The 19,734-nt window shown below is 52.2% G+C and overlaps 1 protein-coding gene and 1 long non-coding RNA gene across 2 annotated transcripts in view; one reads left to right on the top strand and one right to left on the bottom strand.

Annotated features, from left to right (window-relative positions):
• Window positions 1-115: 115 nt before the first annotated feature.
• Window positions 116-19,734, bottom strand: part of Grid2ip (Grid2 interacting protein) — a 23,339-nt gene continuing 3,720 nt past the window's right edge. The window contains exons 4-21 of the mRNA XM_050124436.1: window positions 18,440-18,509; window positions 17,499-17,593; window positions 17,080-17,263; window positions 15,270-15,424; window positions 12,709-12,849; window positions 11,923-12,020; window positions 11,657-11,774; window positions 10,017-10,372; window positions 9,066-9,482; window positions 6,130-6,217; window positions 5,440-5,517; window positions 4,707-4,903; window positions 4,219-4,374; window positions 3,994-4,080; window positions 3,396-3,525; window positions 3,184-3,302; window positions 1,183-1,347; window positions 116-965 (exon numbers count right to left, since the gene is read on the bottom strand). Of these exons, the coding sequence (XP_049980393.1) occupies window positions 894-965; window positions 1,183-1,347; window positions 3,184-3,302; window positions 3,396-3,525; window positions 3,994-4,080; window positions 4,219-4,374; window positions 4,707-4,903; window positions 5,440-5,517; window positions 6,130-6,217; window positions 9,066-9,482; window positions 10,017-10,372; window positions 11,657-11,774; window positions 11,923-12,020; window positions 12,709-12,849; window positions 15,270-15,424; window positions 17,080-17,263; window positions 17,499-17,593; window positions 18,440-18,509 (2,726 nt within the window). The 3' untranslated portion in view covers window positions 116-893. The remainder of the gene's footprint in view (window positions 966-1,182; window positions 1,348-3,183; window positions 3,303-3,395; window positions 3,526-3,993; window positions 4,081-4,218; window positions 4,375-4,706; window positions 4,904-5,439; window positions 5,518-6,129; window positions 6,218-9,065; window positions 9,483-10,016; window positions 10,373-11,656; window positions 11,775-11,922; window positions 12,021-12,708; window positions 12,850-15,269; window positions 15,425-17,079; window positions 17,264-17,498; window positions 17,594-18,439; window positions 18,510-19,734) is intronic.
• Window positions 17,116-19,734, top strand: part of LOC126489866 (uncharacterized) — a 4,300-nt gene continuing 1,681 nt past the window's right edge. The window contains exons 1-2 of the long non-coding RNA XR_007589033.1: window positions 17,116-17,220; window positions 17,867-18,110. This is a non-coding gene — a long non-coding RNA (uncharacterized lncRNA). The remainder of the gene's footprint in view (window positions 17,221-17,866; window positions 18,111-19,734) is intronic.

Raw genomic sequence — 19,734 nt, 5'->3', positions numbered from 1 at the left:
AAAGAGCGAGAGCGAGAGCGAGAGCGAGAGCGAGAGCGAGAGCGAGAGCGAGAGAGAGAGAGAGAGAGAGAGAGAGAGAGAGAGAGAGAATAAGAACATGGAGACATGGAGCATGGTAGCACGTGCCTATGATCCCAACACTTGGGAGGTAGAGGCAGGAGGATCAAGGTTACCCTTGGCTGCACAGTGAGTTTGAGGCCAGCCTGAGCTACACGAGACCCTGTCTTTCAGAAATAAATAAATTCACAAAAAGAAGACAAAGCCTAGATCCAGTGGCCTAATAGCAGTGGCCCTCCTCTCCCTCTTTCTCAATAGCCCCAGCTGAGCATTCTCTCTCCTGCTCCGTGCTGCCACAGCCACCCCAGCCTCCACAACCCAGTCCCACAGTCTTCATCTCGCCTGCCCTCCTCCAGCGGCCGTGGAGGCAGTGATCTTGTAGGCTTTCTTTCTGGTGCTGGCTTAGTAGGTTCATCTGGGAGTGTCCGTCTCTGGTCCGGAGTCCCCTCCAGCAGACTCACAGAGTAACTCTGTATACATCCTAGCGGTGTGTTCCCACCAAGCCACAGGCAAGGGTTCCAGGCCAGCGGCCACTTTGCAATCCGCCTTCAGGTGGGACAGCCCCTGACACAAAGCAGCATTTTATTCACGTTGTGGTGACGGGAAGCCAGGCAGGCTGTCTGGGAGACCAAGGAGGATGGGCAGAAGAGGGCTAGGCGGAGCTTAGCAGCTGAGGTAGCCGGAGATACGGGGCTGCAGCCCCCACCGCACCCAAGCCCTTCCTGCAGACAAGCTGCATGATCAAGTACCCTGGACCCTGTGACGTCCCTCGGGGGGTCGCAACCTCCACCTTCCGTCTCCGTGCTCAGATTGCAGAAGATGCTTGGTGGCAGCTGTCACCAGGCCAGGGGTGAAACCATCCCGGAGCTGCGTGGGCCATCCCCTGCCTGCAGGTCGCTGAGTGCTCTCTGGAGATGCGAGGGAGTGCTCAGTGGTCCCAGCATCAATGACACCCTTCCTGCCTCTTCCTGGCACCCAGATGGCTGGTGCTGAGGCTGTGGCCCCACCACACCAGAGACAGGGTATATGCCATTTACGGACACCCTTTCCCAGGGGAACTTGGGGAGGATGCTCTCCTGGCCCCATCTCCCTTCAGGGGCCCCTCCAGCCTCCACCCTGACTCACCTCAAATTTGCTCATGAATTCTGAAAAGATGCCAAAGAAGGCCTCTGAGGTAGTGGCCTTGGAGTCCTCTCCGAAGAAGGCCAGTGCCTTCCCTAGCTCTTCCATGGCCTCCCGCTGCAGCCCGTCCAGAGCCCGCAGAGCCGGTTGTGCCGTTTCCAGAAAGGACTATGAGGGGCCTTGGTTAAGGAAACAGCCGCTGGGTGCTCTACCCTCCCGGGCTGGAATGTGACCCCAGACGGCCCTGGCTGTTCCGCTCCCTCTCTGCCCTGATAGAATCTTCCTTCCTGCAGGCAGAGAACTGTGCCCCCTCCCACTCCCCACACAGGTTTCAGGACACCAGTCAGTCCTTCAAGCAGAATTAATTTACATTCTGTAAATCCTCAGACGTCCCCTCTCTCCACAACGGGGAGCCATTGTCTTGGAGACGTCTGCTTAGTAGCTTCTTGACTCTTGTTTGTTCGTTTTTGTTATTTGTTTGTTTTGTTTATAGACAGGATCTCATTAGGTGACCCAGGCTGGCCTTGAACTCCAGCTCTTCCTTCTCCTCCTCCTCTTCCTCCTCCTCCTCCTTTTTTTTCCTTCCTATACAGGGTTTCTCTGTAGCTTTGGAGTCTGTCCTGAAACTAGCTCTTGTAGACCAGGCTGGTCTCGAACTCAGCAAAGATCCACCTGATTCTGTCTACTGAGTGCCGCCCGGCTAAACTCCAGCTCCTTCTACCTCAGCATCCTGAGTGCTGGGATTTCAGTGTGCTGAGCTCACTGCCCACTTCTCAGACCACTCCCTTGGGCTGATCCTGTCTACCTGATACTTGGTTTATGTGTTTGAGACAGGATCTCTTGTAATCCAGGCTGGCTGAGTTTAACTTTGACTTCCTGATCCCCCTGTCTCTACTTCTGAGTACATGTGTACCATACCACAGCAGGCCTTTTCTCTTTTTCTCCCCCCCTTTCTTCCTTCCTCTTTGTTTTCTTTCTTTTTAAAATGCCTCCTTTTTCCTATAGCTTTTGTTAGTATTTAAAACAGTTCAAAAGCTCATTGTTTCTGTCCTTCTAGGGCAGCTTGTTCCCTCTCTGGGCCTCCAGGATTTAAGATAGTATCTGGTGCACTGTAAGAAAGACTTAGTGGCCCTAATTCAAAGTGCACAGTTCACTGGGAGAACAATATTGAATGCTCTGGATTCAGTCCCCCCAGTGCCTCTCTCGTCTTGCTTTTGGCTTACAGTGCCTGACTGGCCAAGCTTCTCCTTGTCTCTTGTGATTTAAATCCGGGCCCCACCATTTATGAGGACAGATAGTTGTCAACATATCAATGGCTTTGGGAACTATGAGTGTGCCTGGTGATAGAGACCTGTCACCCTAGATCCTTGGGAGGACGAGGCTAGAGAATTGTAAGTTCAAGGCCTGCCTGGGCTACAGAGTGAGTCTGAGGTCAGTCTGGACAACTCAGAGAGACTCAGCTTCAAATGTGTAATAGGGAGTGAACTGGGTATTATAGCTCAGTGCCTCCATGTGTCCATTGGGTGTGGCTCACTGGTAGAGCACCTGCCTAGAATCCCCCGTGAGGGACCCGGGTGTGACTCAGTGGTAGAGCCCCTGCCTAGAATCCCCCAGTGAGGGGCTGGGGTGTGGCTCAGTGGTAGAGCACCTGTCTAGAATCCCTCAGGGAGGGGATGAAGGCAGGGCTTGGCGGTAGCATACCTGTTGGGAATCCTCCAGTGATGGCTGCCAGCCTGGCTCAGCAGTAGAACATATACCTGAACACCTGAGGCTCTGAGTTCGATCCCCAGTGTCATAAATACACAAAAGAACACCATCTTCAGCTACTCAGCTTTGGTATAAGCACGTGGACTCTACATAATCCAGGATGGAACCCCTCCCAGAATCCCTGGGCACACGCAGCTTCTGCCTGGAATTTCTGCAAGGGTCTGCACTGAGCCCTAGAGCCACAGTCAGCTTTACCCGACCATTCCAGAGTCCAGTCTGGTGCTGGTTAGAGGATACAGTCATGACGACAGCAAACCTGTCCTCGCTGGAGGGGGACATGCTCTGGCAGGCCACCTGAATTTCACTGACAGTGCCATGGAGATCAGCCAGGTCACCAGTCAGGGCTCGTTGGTTCACTGCATGTCAGGAAGGAACCAAGTCTTAGGGGGGCTGCATCCCCAGCTCAGGGAGGCATGCATCTGTCTCCCTCACCCATGAACCCAACCTACCTTTGGCAGCCAGGGGCACAGTGGGCAGGTCCTGGGCAAAGCCCAGGAGTTCAGGAAAGTGCTGGCTTAGCGATTTGGCAAGGATGTGCAGAAAGGTAGACTTCCCATCCACTGTCTTGGTGGAGTTTAGCTGTAAGGGACGCCCGCCACAGATGCTCCTCAAAGTCCCACTCACCAGACTTCTGGTCACATGACACCAGGCTTTCCTGTGTTCCTAGACTCCTTGGTCTTTAATACCCTTTCCAACTCCCCTCACAAGTCTACGTCCTGGATCTGAACCGGAGAAGCCCCATTTCATGCTCCTGCCCTTTGCCTGAGTCACTTTTGAGCCTGTGTGCAGCCTGTTTCCCCTTCCCCAGCCAGGGGAAGAATTTACGGGCATAACGTTTTCTTCTCCCCTGTTGAACATTGTATGTTGTATGAATCAGGCTCTTATTTAGCCTAGGCTAGATTCCAACTTCTGATCCTTGAGCCTCAACCTTCTAAACGCTGGGATTACAGGTGTATGCCACCACACTTGGCTCTACTGCCACAACGTGACATAGGTTTGACCTCCAAGCCTGGCAGCAGGAGCAAGTGACTGCCTGCTGGCCCTCACCTCTGTCAGGAAGTTGATCTTGAAGCCGGTGGTCTTGTTGGTCTTGGGCTGTCCATCATTGAGATAGTTGCCCATGGCCAACACAAACTGTAAGAAAAACGAGGGTGATTGGGTCCATAGGCTCACCCCATTCCTCTCCCCATGTGTAGTTTTTGGTTTCCAGGCTGGGAGCCCCTGGAAGACAGAAGATCAGGTTAAAAAAGCAGACATGGGAAGCCACCTGACCTCCAGGATCTTGGCGAGTTTCCGGCTGTTTTTGAGCTCCAGGGATGCTTGTCGCAGGCACTCAAGGCTGCCTCGGATCTCCTCTGTCTTCTCCTGTAAGGTGGCCTGGAAGTGTAGACTGCGCAGGCGGGTCTTGTATTCGGGAACCGACAGCATCTACAGGAAAGTCAGGAGCCTGGATTCATCCATCCGCAGTCAGTAGTACCTACTGACCAGCCTGGGGAGGGAGTCCTCTGACTACTGAACTGGGTACTCCTTGGGAAAAATTATCACGACCCCAAGAGGATGTTCTCTCCCATCTGCCTTGACCGCGAGTGGGAACGGGTCATCAAAGGAGTTAAATTGAGACTCAGAGGCCAGGGACAATCTAAGGGACCTGGACAGAAGCTAACTCCCGATTGCGGAGGGGAGCCCAGGCGAAGGCGCCCTTAGCCATGTTGGGGGCGGGAAGTGGGGGGGCGGCGACGACCAGGGGGCCCTCTTAGCACCTGCAGGACGAACTGGTCCGGCTCACTGAGGCGGCCTGGAGCCTCGCGGAAAGCCTGGTAGCGCTGCTCCTCGTCGGCGTCGGGAGCGAAGAGCAGCAACTGTGCCAGATGCGCAGGTTCCAGGCGCCTGGGTTCCATGCTCATGAGCACCTGCCTCAGCTCGCCAGGGGTCAGCTTCAGGTGCGCTAGAAGGATGGCTGAGGGCAGGGCACCAGGATGAGCCGGGGCGGGGCCCAGGGAGAGGGCGGAGCTCGGAGCAGGGGTGGGGCCTCAGGGAATGGGGGGGGCTTGATGATTGGGCGTGGCTACTGAGAGAAACTTAGAGGGATACAGGAGGAGGGGCCTGGGAGAAGTGCCTAGTGGAGAAGGGCGTGGCATGGACCTAGCCAGAGGCTAGGGAGTCTTATAGACTGATAAGGGGAGGAGCCCCAAAGACATAGCAGGACTACGTGCGTGATCTGCGGACGGGGCTGGGAACTAGAAAGGGACGAAGTAGATAGATAATGTGATTGGAGGCGGGGCCAGAGCGAAGGAATCCATTGTGGTGAACGTGATCAATAGAGGGTTCCTAGGTGTGCACCTGAGTCCCAGGAAGGGGATCCTGTTACCCTGAGAGGCGGATTATTTAGCAGGACGACAGGTCCCAACTTCCACATCAGAATTTCGGTCACCCCACCCCCTTTGCGGGTCTCAGCTTCTGTGACCCAGAGGATGGACTCCGTAGGCTTCTTACAGGTGTTGTAGGCCTTCTTGTGGGACAAGATCTCCACCACTTCTTTCTTCCTGAAGGGTTCGGGGCCGGGCACGGGCTCTGGAAGGGAAACTGGATAGCTTAATGGGGAATGGGAAGCTAGGCTAGGGCTGATGTGGCAGGACCAAGGGAGAGATGTGGCCACAGCAAGCGGTCAAGGACCCTTTTCCTGGCGTGCATCGCCATAACTACATCAGCGCCAGGCATTCAAACTCCCCTCATTCCTCAGCCTTTCAGCCTAAGGCCATTCAGCACGTGGCTTGTCTGACCCCAACAATGAAAACCGACCACTTTCTGAGCTTGTGTTGTGTACAAGAACTGACTGCTGATACTTAGAGTCACATTCCAACCACTACAAGGAGATACCTAGAAAGGACTAGGGGGGCGGGGAGACTGAGAAGGACATTCATAGATGCCTGCTGCGCACACTATCCTGGTTCTGTGACTTTCTGCCGACTACCTAGCCTCTCTGGGCTTCTTCACTAAGAACTGCAGGTGGCTGCAGGATCTAGCTTGCAGCACTGTCGAGGGATTCAAGCATGCAGAAGGACCTGAAGGCTGGAAGATCCAAGAGCAATACGTGCATGCTGTGGGGACTGGGAGCTAGAGAACGCCCAGAAGGCAGCAGGCAGTGTGGCTGTTGACATGACCCAGGGCCATCAGGCCACTCACTCGAAGGTTTCTGGGTGCCGAAGTGGAGTTCCAGGTCCAGGTATTTCACCATATCACTCAGCTTATCATAGTCAGAGTCCGCCCCGAGCTGCAAGGGATCATGGGAAGTTCAAAGCAGGAAGAGCCCAGGCAGCTTGCCTGCCTTTGACCTCTTAAGTCCATCCTGGGATCTCCCAAAGAGACATAGATGATCCCAAGACCTCCAAGACCCAGGAGGTCCAAGAGGAAGGCAGGAGGGAGAGGAGGCTGCAAGAAGTGCTAATCAGAAGCTGGGCGTGGTGGTGTATGCTTTTAATCCCAGTACTCAGGAAGCAGAGGTATCTGTGAGTTTTGGGCCAGCCTGCTCTATATAATGACACCTTGTTTCAAAAGGGAAGGAAGAAAGGGAGGGAGGGAGAGAGAGGGAGGGAGGGAGGAAGAGAAATAAATTAGCTGGGTGGTGGTGGTGGTGCATGCCCTTAGTCCCAGCACTAGGGAGGCAGAGGCAAGTGGATCTCTGTGAATTTGAGAACAGCCTGGTTTACAAAGTGAGCTTTAGGACAGTCAGGGCTACATGGAGGGATCCTGTCTTGAATGCCCCCCGCCCCCAAAGAACAAAAGAAATGCTACAAGCAGGGCCTGGAGAAATGGCACAGCAGCTAAGAATGCTGGCTGCTCTTGCAGAGGACCCGAATGTGGTTCCCAACATCCACATCAGGCAGCTCATAACTACTGGTCACTCCCGTGCCAGGGTACCTGATGCCCTCTTCTGGCCTCTGGCGGCACCTGCACTCATGTGCACATATCTGCACACATATATAATTTTTTTAAATAAAGAAATACTACATAATCTAAATTATAAGCCGATTGCCCTTCTGGTCAATAAGGCAGCCATTCTTGGTACTCTATCCACAAGGATGGGGCTGGGACAGGAGAGACGAGGCTAGTGACAACTAAGAGGGCTCAGGAGAGGCCTGAGTAGTTTGTCTTGTTTCAAAGGCTCCTTTTGCGTGTGTCTGGTCTATGTGTACATACTTGCCCATGTGTATGTATGTATGTGGAGGCCAGTGTCAGGCTTCGGGTGTCTTTATCCTAGTCCACCGTTTTTTTTTTTTTTCTTTTTGTTTTTTTGAGACAGGGTTTCTCTTTGTGGCTCTGGCTGTCCTGGAGCTCACTTTGTAGACCAGGCTGACCTAGAAGTCACAGAAATACGCCTGCATCTGCCTCAAGAGTGCTGGGAGTAAAGGCGTGCACCACTACCTCCCTGCCACCTTTTTTTGTTTTCATCTGTTTTGTTTATTGAGACAGGGTTTCTCTGTTTAACAGCCCTGGCTGTTTTGGAACTCGCTCTGTAGACCAGGGCAGCCTCAAACTCAGAGATCTGACCGCCTCTACCTCCCAAATGCTGGGATTAAAGGCATGCACCACCACCACCCAACTCACCTTTTTTTTTTTAAAAACAATAACAAAAAATAACACAAAAAAATGAGTACTGGGGATTTGAACTCAGGTCTTTAATCTTGAGTAGTAAGTGCCCTTACCTACTAAAGTATGTCTTTAGTTCCACCTACCCTAATTTTTGAGGTCATCTTACCACTAAATTTAGAGCACTACCGATTGGCTAAATTAGTTGGCCAATGGGCTCCAGGGATCTATCCGTCTCCACCCTCCTCAGCCCTGGAGATAGAGATATACACCACCATGTCCGGATTTTCACAGGGCACTGGGGTCTGAACCCAGGTCCTGATGCTTGGTGGCAGGCACTACCCACTGAGCCATCTCCCAGCACTCTCCTACCCTCTTTTTGAGATAAAGACCTGCTATGTAGCCCAGAGAGGTCTCGAACTCATAATCATCCTTCCTCAGCCTGCTGAGTGTTGGGATGACCGGTACGTGCCACCACACCTGCCTGAGGGTTGGCAGGGAATGGGTTCATCTGAGGGTTGGCAGGGAATGGGTTCATCCCAGGGCTGCCTTAGGCAGGTGCTAGGGCCACTGAAGCTGGGACAGACCAGCGGCTGGACGCTGAACCAAAGGACTAAGACAGTTCATGTAGAAGGTGACCGTCTGCAAAGGCCATAAGGGGCTTGGACAGGGGCTGAGGATGAGGGTGGTTGCTGCTGGAAAGATCCTAAAGGAAGAGAGACAAGTACATACATAGTTTCAGAATGAACACACCGCAGTGCGGGTGGCCAGGTGTGTTCAGTCTTGGTGACTGGGGGATGACATTGGGGAGCACGTTTGTGGACACATCTCGGGTTTGTAGGAATGTGTTCTCTAGGAACCCAAGAGGAGAAACTTCCCTTCCCGCCACCACCAAACTGACTATAAAGACAAGGGTGACCTTGAACTGACCCTCCTGCCTCCACCCCCCCCCCAATGTTGGGATTACAGGCATGAGCCACTGTCACCAGCTTTCCGTGGCCACATTTGAAGGAGCAGTTGAGCTGTTGAGGTGTAGTGGTTCATTCCTCTAATCCCAGCACTTTGGTGGTGTTGAGGCAGAAGGATTGCCATGAGTAAAAAACTAGAAACTAAGAGAACTAGTTCAGCCTCAGGAGTGATGAGTTTTGCAGGAGGGTAGGGTACTCTTTTCAGAACTCCCCACTGTGCTTTTGGCTTGGGGACACATTTATCTTTGGGAAGGCTGTTACTTCTCTGCGCAGGATGAGAAGGACCAAGGAGTAGTCTAGTTGATGTTAGAAGAGGCCAGGAACTGGTGAGATGGCTCAGGTGTTTGATGACCTAAGTTAAAGCCCTGGGATGTTGCCCTTTGACCTCCACACCCATGCCCCCCCACAATATAATTTAATAAATGTAATTTTAAAAACACTAAAGAAGAGGAATGGAAGAAGGAGCAGGAGGAGGCAGTGGGCTAGAAGATGGATCTTGCCATCAATGTTACTATCCAGACCACTCACCCAATTGAGAGAGCCACTGGTCCCCAGGTCACCTACCTGACCCCAGATAGTGCCTTCTGAGTTCTCCACTTGTTCCCAGCGCAAGCGCTTGACGCTCATGTGGCTGGTCTCGCTTCGACGGTGGCCCACGCCCCGGGATAGCATGGGGGGTGCGCAGGGCACGGGTGGGGGCAGAGGTGGTGGAGGTGGGGGTGGGACTGGGTGGGTGAGCTGGGTGAGGGGTTTGGTCAATGACTGAGGAGGACCTCGGGGACCTTCGGAGGAGCGGGAGCTGGGTTTGGGGTCGTGGAAAGGCAGGGGTGGAGGCGGTGGTGGGCTGAGTGGGGGCGGGGGGATGTGGTCGGAGATGGAGGAGTAGGTCAGAGAGCTTCCTTCCTCGCTGCTGCTGACACAGTCGCTAGCGCTGCTTCTCTCATTGGTCACAAAGCTGCCCTGGTCATCGTGGAAGCTCATCTGTCCCGGGGAGAGCAAGGCGAGCGGGAGGTCAGGCTGGAGCCCTGCAGGCTGCACAGTTTGCGGTAAAACCGCAAGCGGGTGGAGAGCAAGAGAAAACAGGGACCAGGAGAGGCAATCCGCTGCCTTAGGCTGAAGTTGTGCGTGGGACAGCTTGAGAATGGGCTAGCCTGAGACACGGTAAGTACATGGAGGTAGCCTTAGGGAAAGGATGAAATAGCCCAGGGGAAAGGTACAGAAGCCGTTGGTGGGTTTGACCTGAGGCTGTGAGCTGGATATCCTAGGTTGGAATGGAGTAACCTGAGACGACAAATATAGCCTTAGGCAATGGTGGAATAAGTATTGAATGGGGGACAGCTTGGGGTGGTTCCAGACTTAGAATGGGGTAGCAGACAGATTCCAGCGCAGACTGAAGCAGGGGCGAAGCAGTTGGAGGTAGTCTGCGGTGACACAGGCCTCCTGTAGACTCTGGGGGACACTGTACCCGGTATAGACCTCCACCCCTCAACTCTTCACGCCCACTCGCACGCCCACCTCCTCATAGTCGTTCTCGGGTGTCAGGAAGTCATCCACAATGGTCACCCGGGGACCCAGCTGCTCGCTCAGAACATCCAGGAAGCGATCTGTGTCTCGGCTCCGCACGGGGCGCGAGAAGGCAAAGAGCTTCCTGCGACTGGGTGGCCGGATGGGGTCTGGACTCGGCGGGCTGTCTGGGTGGATGGATCCAAGACCTGGCTGCGGGGAGGGCGCCCTGCTGCTGTCCAAGCTGGCGTAGGGGTGGGACTCCGAGCTGCTGGGGGAGGCCAGGCCCCCAGAGCACAGCGGATCATAGCAGGGGGACGGCAGGAGCCGATCGCTGGGCCATGAGACTCCAGACAGGGTCCTGGGCCCTTGATTGGTGGTGGAAGAAGAGGAAGTTTTTCAGCCAGTACCCAGCATGGGGTAAAGAGTGGTCAGCTGTCTGTCCTAAGACATGCTTTCTGTCTCTGGGCTATTGCCTCCCAGGCTCTTCCCTGAGAGAGTAACCAAAGACCACAGGAGGTGAAGTAGAGACCATGTCTTGGCTTCAATTCATGCCATACCTCAGCTCACAAGGGAACATACCCCTCCCTGAAGGTCTCACCAAGACCCATGAAGGATCATCCCCCATAGGTCTCAGGCAAGGGTCTTGAGGTACCATCCCAGCCCAGCAAGCCTCAGACACACAGGAGGATCTTAGGGAGTGGGAGGATCTGCCCTCCCGCCCCACCGCCATTTTCTCAGTAGTGGCGACCAAGGCAAGTACTCTGTCAGTCAGTTATAGCTCCAGATCCCTTTATCCCCACTTAAAAAATTTATTCTTTTGTCTGGGCAATAGTGATGCACTCCTGTAGTAAGCCCAGCACTCATGTGGCAGAGGCAGGCAGATCTCCCTGAATTCGAGGCCAGCCTGATCTACAAAGCAAATTCCAGGACAACCAGGGCTGTTACACAGAGAAACACTGTCTCCAATATATATAAATTTATACAGAGTCTCACATAGCTCAGGCTGGCCTGGAACCCCCTAGGTAGGTTGAAGATGACTCTTGCCTCCACTTCCTGAGCTCTCCACCACAGGTGTGCCACCCCACACCCACTCTTGTGTGGTCCTGGGAATGGACCCAGGACCTCATGTATGCCAAGCAAATACTCTGCCAACAACCCCGGACCCCACTTTCTTAACATTTTGAGGTGGGGTCTCAATAAGTTGTCCAGGCTAGCCCTGCACTCATTCTGTGGCCCAGACAGGCTTTGAAGTAAGATCCTCCTGCCTCAGATCCCGAGTAGCTAAGATGACTGTGTTATAGGCACAGCCGGTCTTGCTTAGACTGCAGAGAAACTGTCTTCCCAGCTCTGCCATTCATGCAGCAAGACATGCAGTTTACAGTGTGTTTGAGAGCCACACGCTAACTTGAGGACTCGCTTGGGGGGACACTCTGTTGTTCCAGGTTACCAGCCAGGGTGAAGACCACAAAGGACAAGTGAGGGACTGGGACAAGCCCACCTTGATGACCGTTCACACATGCACAGAGAGGTCTCTGGGTTTCCCTGGGACCCAGCTGCACAGCCTCTAGGGGGTGTGTCTGGGAGCAGGGATGACATATGGACAGCCGGCTAGAAGGACCCTCAGGACCAGAGGTTGGCTGAGGCCATACCTGCTGTGCCTACCAAGCTGGGGACTGGCGGAGACGCCCGGGATTTGGACACTGTTCCTATCTTCCCTTTGAAGCTGCTGTTCAGTCGCGACTCAAGCTCCGCGTAGACGGCGGACATCTAGTAGGCAACGGAGATGGGGCTGACCAATGGGACCACGCACGGACAGTTTGCCCTAGCTGCTGGGAAACTTTGATCAGGGTTCCCTACACGCTGGCCACCAGGGCCCATGATCATCGATTACATCTGGAAGACAGAAAGGCCTCACCATTTTGGGGTTGGGGGTCTCCGGAAGGGATGTGCCGTCACCAGCCTGCCGCTCGCCTGGGATCAGAGGTAGAGGCATCTCAGGGCAATCACCAGGACCTGCCAGGAACGTGCCATGAAGACCTCATTATCCTTCCTGAGCTCTGCGACTCAGTCCAGACCTGCAGTCAGCGCTCAGCCTCGCTATTCCCCAGGTTCCCGACTCCTCGTTGTGACGGTTAACCCTAGTGGTCAGCTCGGTTGGAACTGGAATCAGCTGCATCCCCCTTTGGGCCGGTCTCTGAAGGTACTGCCTGGAAGGGTTACCTGAGAAGGGAACACTCCCTGGAGTGGGCAGGACCTTCCTGCAGCAGTGCAGATAGAAGGAGATCTGATGGGAAAGTTTGCCTGCCTTCCTTCCCTCCTTGCTGGTGAGTCTATCCGCTTTGCCGCTGCTGCTGTTGCTATCAGAAGCCACATTTTTCAGGTTCCCATTGTAGATGGAGCAGTAGCTCTGTGGAATCCTGTGGGCCTTCAGGCACTAAACTGGGACCTAGAACTACTGATGCCTCCAGCTCACGGACTGAGCAACTAATGGATGCCCAGCCTCTCCAGCATGCAGAGGGCCATTGTTGGGCCACTCAGCTGTTACCATGGAGGCCAATCTAACACATCCTCTTTGTGATCTTCGTTCATTGTGTGGGCTCTGTCCCTCTAGAGAACCCTGACTAATACTCATCATTCCGCTGACTTCGATGTACAGGAGAGGAAAGCAGCCCCTGTTTTTCTCCATGGGGTGGGGCCTCACCACAGCTGAGGCTGGCCTCCAGGCCCTGGGAGCGCAGGCTACGACGGCACATGGAAGAAGCTCTCTGGGAACTCCGTGGTTGTGGCTCCGGCGTGGGCTCCGGTGTGGACTCTGGCTCCAGGTCCAGTGAGGATTCAGGTTCTGTGGTGGGACAGGCAAGGTTTGGCATGCCACCCTTGAACTGTCAGCCTCCACAGCAAGGAAGGTGAGGGAAGAAGTGACCACCACCATATGTGACCACTGGACCCTGGGGCCTTCCTGCCTTGTCCCAGGATAACGCTACAGGTTTTCTTAGGTCATGCTGAAGATGAAACCCAGTACCTTGTGCATGCTCGGAAAGAGTTCTACCACTGAGCCACACCCATCCCCTCACTGGGGGATTCTAGGCAGGTGCTCTACCACTGAGCCACACCCCAGCCCCTCACTGGGGGATTCTAGGCAGAGGCTCTACCTCTGAAATACATGTATCTCTAGCTCTTTAAAGTAATGCTTAAGCAGAATCCCGAGACCAGAACACAGGTACCTAGAGTAAGAAAAGCAGCTGAAGGTGGATCTCTGTGAGTTCGAGGCCAGCCTGGTCTACAAGAGCTAGTTCCAGGATAGGCACCAAAGAAAGCTACAGAGAAACCCTGTCTCAGGAAAAACAAAAACTAAACAAAACAAAGAAAAGCAGCTGAAGGATGGAAAGTCTAGTGGAGGCTGATGCTGTTCCCAACAGGGCTCTGGGTCCATGCTTCTGGATCCCAACACCCTGTGCTTATTCCAGGTGGCTTACCGACACCCAGTAGAACTCGTTAGGCAAACTGAAAATGTTCTGGACACATGCTGCCCTTCTGGGGACCCTGCGTTTCATGCTAAAAGCCCTTAGCCCTCCTCAGTCCTCCAAGCTGTAGGAAGTAGGTACCGTGAAGGAGAAGCATTAGCAAATGTGGCTGCAGAGTGTCTGTAGCAGGTAGGTCACAGGACACTGTGCTCACCCAGGACTTACGTGGGTTTCCATACTTGCACAGCAAGTGCTTACATCACTAATTCTTATCTTCAGCCCCAAGCGCAGGGGTTTTTAGGCACATGGGGGACATACTCTAACAGTGTAGGTAGCAGTGGAACAGTAAGGTTGTGTGTGGCTCAGCGGCCCCCTGCATGTGTGCTTGTGCACTGGAGTCTACCAGCCAAGGTGATCTGACCACGGGGCCCTAATCCAGGTGACATGTACTGATGAATTTGTAAACGGTGAACAGGATGCATGAATTCAAAATTGTTTATATGTGTATATGTGTGTATGAATATTTGCATGTGTGTGTTTGTGTGCATGCATGTGTGCACATGTGGAGGTCAGTGGTTCTTCTATCACACTCTCCTTTATATATTGAGGCAGGGCTTCTCTCTTGAACCCAGAGTTTGTCATCCATTTTGCTAATCTTGATAGCCAATGTGTTTCAGGGGTCCCCAATCCCCTACCTATGGAGTGTTAGTATTATAGGTGGTCGGCCTCACCTACCTGGCTGTAATATGGGTCCTGGGAATCTGAACTCTAGTCCTCCTACTTGCTCAATAAATTCTTTTACTACTGAGCCATCCCTAACCTCTTGTTTTGATTCCGAGACAAGGTCTCACTATGGGCTACTGTGGTATTTTTAATGAAATACGGTCCCCTTAGGCTCATAGGGTGTGGCACTATTAGGAGGTATGGTCTTGTTGGAGTAGGTGTGGTTGTGTTTGAGGAAGTGAGTCACTGGGGGTGGGCTTTAGGTTTTAAATGCTCAAGCTCAGCCTAGCATTACTCTCTTTTCCTGCGGCTTGCAGATCCAGATGTAGAACTTGCAGCTACCTCTCCAGCACCATGTCTGTCTATGTGCCACCATGCTCCCTGCCATGATGATAATGGACTAAACCTCTGAACTGTAAGCCAGTCCCAATTAAATGTTTCCTGTATAAGAGTTGCCATGGTGTCTCTTCACAGCAATAGGAACCCTAACTAGGACAGCTACATTGTGAGTCTCAGCTGACTCCAAACTTAGAATCTTCCTGCCTCAGCCTCCCCAAGTGCTGAAGTTACAGGCCTGAGCCACCATGCCTGGCCATGGATTCTCCAACAAAGACAGGGCTATAGTTCAGTTGGAGAGCACTCGGTTAGCATGGGCAAGACCCTGGGTTCCGTCCCCACTGGTGTAACCTGGCTGAGGTGACATACGCCCCAAATCTCATCACATGGGAGATGGAGGTGGGAAGATTAGGAGTTCAAGGCCTGCCTGGGCTACACATGAGTTTGAGGTCAGCTTGACTGTGTGAGACTCTGCTTGAGAGAGGAGAGAGGAAGAGGAGGAAGCAATGGAAAGGATGAAGAAATGAGCACTTTCCACTTATGCCGTGCTTGCCACATGAAGGACTAACTGCGCAAGCACAATCCTCCCAGCCAAGCTCCAATGTTGAGTATGTATCTGCCAGACCCTGGGCATAGGGGCATATTATGTGAAGGCCAGACCTCTGGGAGGCGAGAACAGGTGTCTGCTGGGTCACCTGGCAAGTGGGGCGGCTGGCAGCCACCCCCAGGGACTGCTTACCTGTCATGGCCGTGTAGCCCAGGAAGCACGCGATCTTCTCCTGACACAGCTCTTGCTCCTCGTAGGTCAGCAGCTGGTAGAGGAACTGCCAGAGGACCTGCTTAGCAGGTGTGTCCAGAACAGGGTACACGTCCACGATGAGTGTGTCGATGTTCCTGCGGGGGGAGGGTGCAGAAGCAGGGAGCTCATCACTGCGGGTGTGGATGAGGCGGTGGCTCCAGGCCCTGGAATTCAGCTCACGCCTCGACCTCCACCCTCGAAGGACAGAGCAGAGAGGACTGGAAAGCAGTCTCCAGAGGCAGTCCGCTCTGATTCAAATCCCAGTTTGGGCTGGGAATGTTAGCTCATTGGTGGAGCGCTTACCTAACATACTCAAGGTTCTGGGTTCATTTCCCAGCACCACCATCAAAAAAAAGTAAGAGTCAAATCCCAGCTTTGCCATTTACCAACTAAGTGACCTTTCTCAAGCAACTTAACTTCTTTTCTTTTGCAAAATTGGAGCTAAAAATAATATCAGGTAAAGGTGTTTGCCGCCAAACTCACTGACTCCTGTGGGCACTGTGGCGTTCATGACCCCCATATTCAGTAAGTAAGTAAGTAAGTAAGTAAGTAAGTAAATAAATAAATAAATGTTTTTTAAAAGAAAGATTGGGGGATGAAGATGAAGGAGCATGTCACAGAAAGTTGTTGGTATTCCTTTTACATGTGACAAGGTTCCAACATTCACCATGGTGATGGTTACATATAATTGCAAGGATATCAAAACTACCAAACCACTGAACTGAACAATTTGATGAATGAACTGTGGCCAGAGAGATAGAAGGCTCAGTGATTAAGATCATTTGTGCTGTGGGGCAGTGGTGGTGCACGCCTTGAATTCCAGCACTCAGGAGGCAGAGGTGGGCAGGTCTCTGTGAGTTCGAGGCCAGCCTGGTCTACAGAGGGAGTCGCTAGACAGGCAGGGCTACAAGGAGAAATCCTATCTCCAAAACCAAAATAAACAAACAAACAAACAAACAAATAAATAAATAAATAAGCATTTGTGATGCTAATGCAGAGGACCCAAGTCCAGTTCCAGAGACCTACCTATCAGCTCACAAACACCTATAACTCCAGTTCCAATAGATCTGACGCCCTCTTTTGGCCTGTGTGGCACTGCACACATGTGGTGCACTTACATGCAGGCAGAACAGCCATACACATAATATTTAAAATTAAAAACAAATAAATGACTGAATTATATAGCATGTGAATTATATTGCACACTATATGTTATGTAAAGGTTAGAATTATATATACTTTAAACCAAATCAAAAAGAATGGCTAGGAGGAAGGCTTGCTACAAGGCATGACAGACATAGCTACTGTTAAAAAAAAAAATTCCAGGGGGCTAAGTGCGAACTGGTGAGGTTTCTTGATTGGCGCCCCATTAACTGTTTCTGCCTGCCTCAATTCACAGAAATGTCTGTATTTGCCCATGGTGTCAGAGTCCAGATTAGCTGGGCATAGTGGCAGTGACCTTTAGTTTCAGCACTGAGGAGGCCAAGACAGGGTGATCTCTGTGAGTTCCAACCCAGTCAGCTGCTACAGAGCAAGACCGGGTCTCAAAAGTAAATAAAGGAATAAATTTAAAGGGTGGGGTTTGTTCTAGGGCACCTCAACTCCCTTGATACTAGCTATTGCCTTTTTAGAGCCTTCTCTCCCCAAAAAGGGTGAGGAGGCACGGGCAGGAGGACCAGGATTGCCAGTTTTAGATGGGACTTGGGTGGGGCCCAAACAGGTTAGGTCCCTACTGCTATGCCCAAGGCACCTGTGCTGGAAGAAGCTCTCAAGAGCCCGACAGATTCCATAGCGCTCGGGAGGAGTGAGGAGGTGGTCCAGCTGCTGACTGAAGGTCCTCCCTTGGACTCGGATACTGGAAGGCAGGATATCTGCCACCCACTGCAGCGAGGTGAGAGCCGATGACCGGGTCGGGGAATCCAAAGAATCTGAATCTGCGGGAGACCAAGGCATGGGGAGGTACGGGTGACCTGGAGTCACCAGGTTAGGTGCAGTTTCCCAGACACCTGGGGTCAGCAGCCTTCTGAGCTGGGGCGTGCAATATATTGGAAAGGCAAACTTTGTAGAGAGCACTGAACAGCATTGAACGCGGCTCTATAGCAACCCCTGGCGGCGCTCCTGGGAAGCGACCAATACAGTATTGGGAAATGTATGGCTTAATAGTCTCACCGCTAGCAAAAGGGACCGGTCCTTCCTCTACCACCAGCGTGGGCATTGCGCCACTGCCTTGCAACATGGACACCACCTTGTCGTGGGAGCAGTTCCTGCAAAGGAGATGGCCCATGAGGGTCTGACAAGTGATGTCTGTCCATCATGTAGAGGTCACCCAGCAAATCACTGTTCATTCAGGACTAGCCAGAACCCTAACTTTCACATAAGTTAGGGTCTTGTGCAGTAGACGCCCCAGGCATTCGACAGTTTGGTCTGCAGATGCCCTGGGCTTGGCATTCCTGGCCATAGAAAAAGCTATATTTCCAAGACTCCCCTCCAGAGCAAGAAATAATTGGTCTTTTCCATTCTGTGTTCTCAACATGTAGCTGTAATATTTTCAGCTGGAAGGATGGATTCAAGCGGAACGCTCAGTACTGGGTGAGCATGGTATAACTCCAGTACTTGGGAGCTGGGGCAAGAGGATTGGAAGAATTTGCATAATTTGAAGCAGTCTGAACTATATAGCAAGTCCAAGTTGCCTGGACAACTAAACAAGACCTTGTCTCAAAACAAAGAACTTAAAAAGGGCTGGCTTGGTAGCTCACACCTGCAGTCCAGCACTCATTGGAGGTAGGTGGATTTTCATGAATTCAAGACAAGTCTGGGTTACACAGCGAGTTCCAAACCAGCCTGAGATACAGAGTGAGGCACTGTCTAAAAAGAGAAATCTTAAATAAAGGGCTGAGGATGTAGCTCTGAGACAGTGTTTGCCTAACCCAGGGTCTTGTGTTCAGTTCCCAGTATGACAGGAAAAAATAGCCTCAGGGGACGGTGGATAGACATAAGCAATAGGACATAAGTCAGAAGGAAATCAGGGCCACTGTTAGTGTCCAAAAAGGCCAAAAGTCTTGGGGGATGGTTCATCACCAAGATCACAAGACACCTCAGGGATGGCTCACCTCATGTCCAGTCCATTGAGGAAGAGGATCCGGTCACCTGACTTGAGGGACGCATTTTCAGCTGGGCTGCCTGGAGAAGAGAGAAGGTCAGTTGACCTTCTTCATAGTGGAAAGTGGAATTGTGTGGGATTCTCCTCTCTCTACCCCACGGTGTGAGCCAAATAACCATTCTTCAATTTTGAGGGCGATAAGAGAGAGTCAGGGCTGTCGAGATGGTTTAGGGAGCCAGAAAGTTCACGTGAAAGTTCATTGCTCCCTGAGACCCATGTGGTAGAGAGAACTGACTCCTACAAGTTGTCCTCTGACCTTCATACACACACACACACACACACACACACACACACACACACCGGATGACACATGTATCCCACCCCTCCTCCTCAAAATAAATAAGTGTAGTTTAAAAGAAGAGAAATGAGCTTTAGATACAACTGAGGGACAGAAAAGGACTCACCTGCAGTCATGCATTTCACATGCAGACCAACCAATGCACAACCCTAAGCATGCACCTCACACAGACCAACCAATAAGCATGCATTTCATGCCGACCAACCAATCCACAACCCACACCCTGAGCACCTCCTCTAGGGAGTGTGCCCCAGTAGGCCACTGTCCACCTGCCTTCAGTAGCTTGAGGCTAGGAACCAGGCAGCCAGAAGAGCAACAGCCTCTAAACCCAAGAGCCCATGGGCATTGCTCAAAATCACAATGATGATTAATACTGCCAGCTGGACAGAAGCTAGAATCACTTAGGGGCAGGCCTCCAGACACACCTGTGGGGTTATCTAAACTAAAGTTAGCCTCTGAGAAGGCGAGAGAATGTCTTCATCATGGTAACCCATGTGGGGAGACCCCTTTTAGCCATCAGCAGAGATGTTCCCCGGGTGGGGAGGCTGGGCTGCCTAAAACAGAGAAGGTGAGCCAAGCACTAGCAATTACCACTCCCTGCTAGTTTCCCCCCTTTCATTTCCATGCGTGTGCATGTGGCATGCATGTGTGTGCAAGTGTTTTCGTGTGTGTAGGTGGATGTATATGTATATGTGTGGCTGGGTGTAGGTGTGTATGTAGAGGCCAGAGATGTCATCCTCCACTGATCTTCTACCTTGTTCACTGAGGCAGGGCTCTCAATCAAACCCAGAGCTCATCCATGTGGCTGGCTGGCCAGCCAGCTTGCTCTGGGAGTCCCAGCAGGCTGCCATCCCACCCAGTATTTATTTATTTATTTATTTATTTATTTATTTATTTATTTATTGTTTTTTTTTTTCTAGACAGGGTTTCTCTGCGGTTTTGGGGCG

This window comes from Alexandromys fortis, unplaced genomic scaffold (assembly GCF_014885135.2).
Source record: "Alexandromys fortis isolate MF-2015 unplaced genomic scaffold, M_Fortis_MF-2015_v1.1 scaffold_227, whole genome shotgun sequence".
NCBI lineage: Eukaryota > Metazoa > Chordata > Mammalia > Rodentia > Cricetidae > Alexandromys > Alexandromys fortis.
Note: the sequence above shows the minus strand (reverse complement) of the source record. Positions and strands in the feature narration are given on the sequence as shown.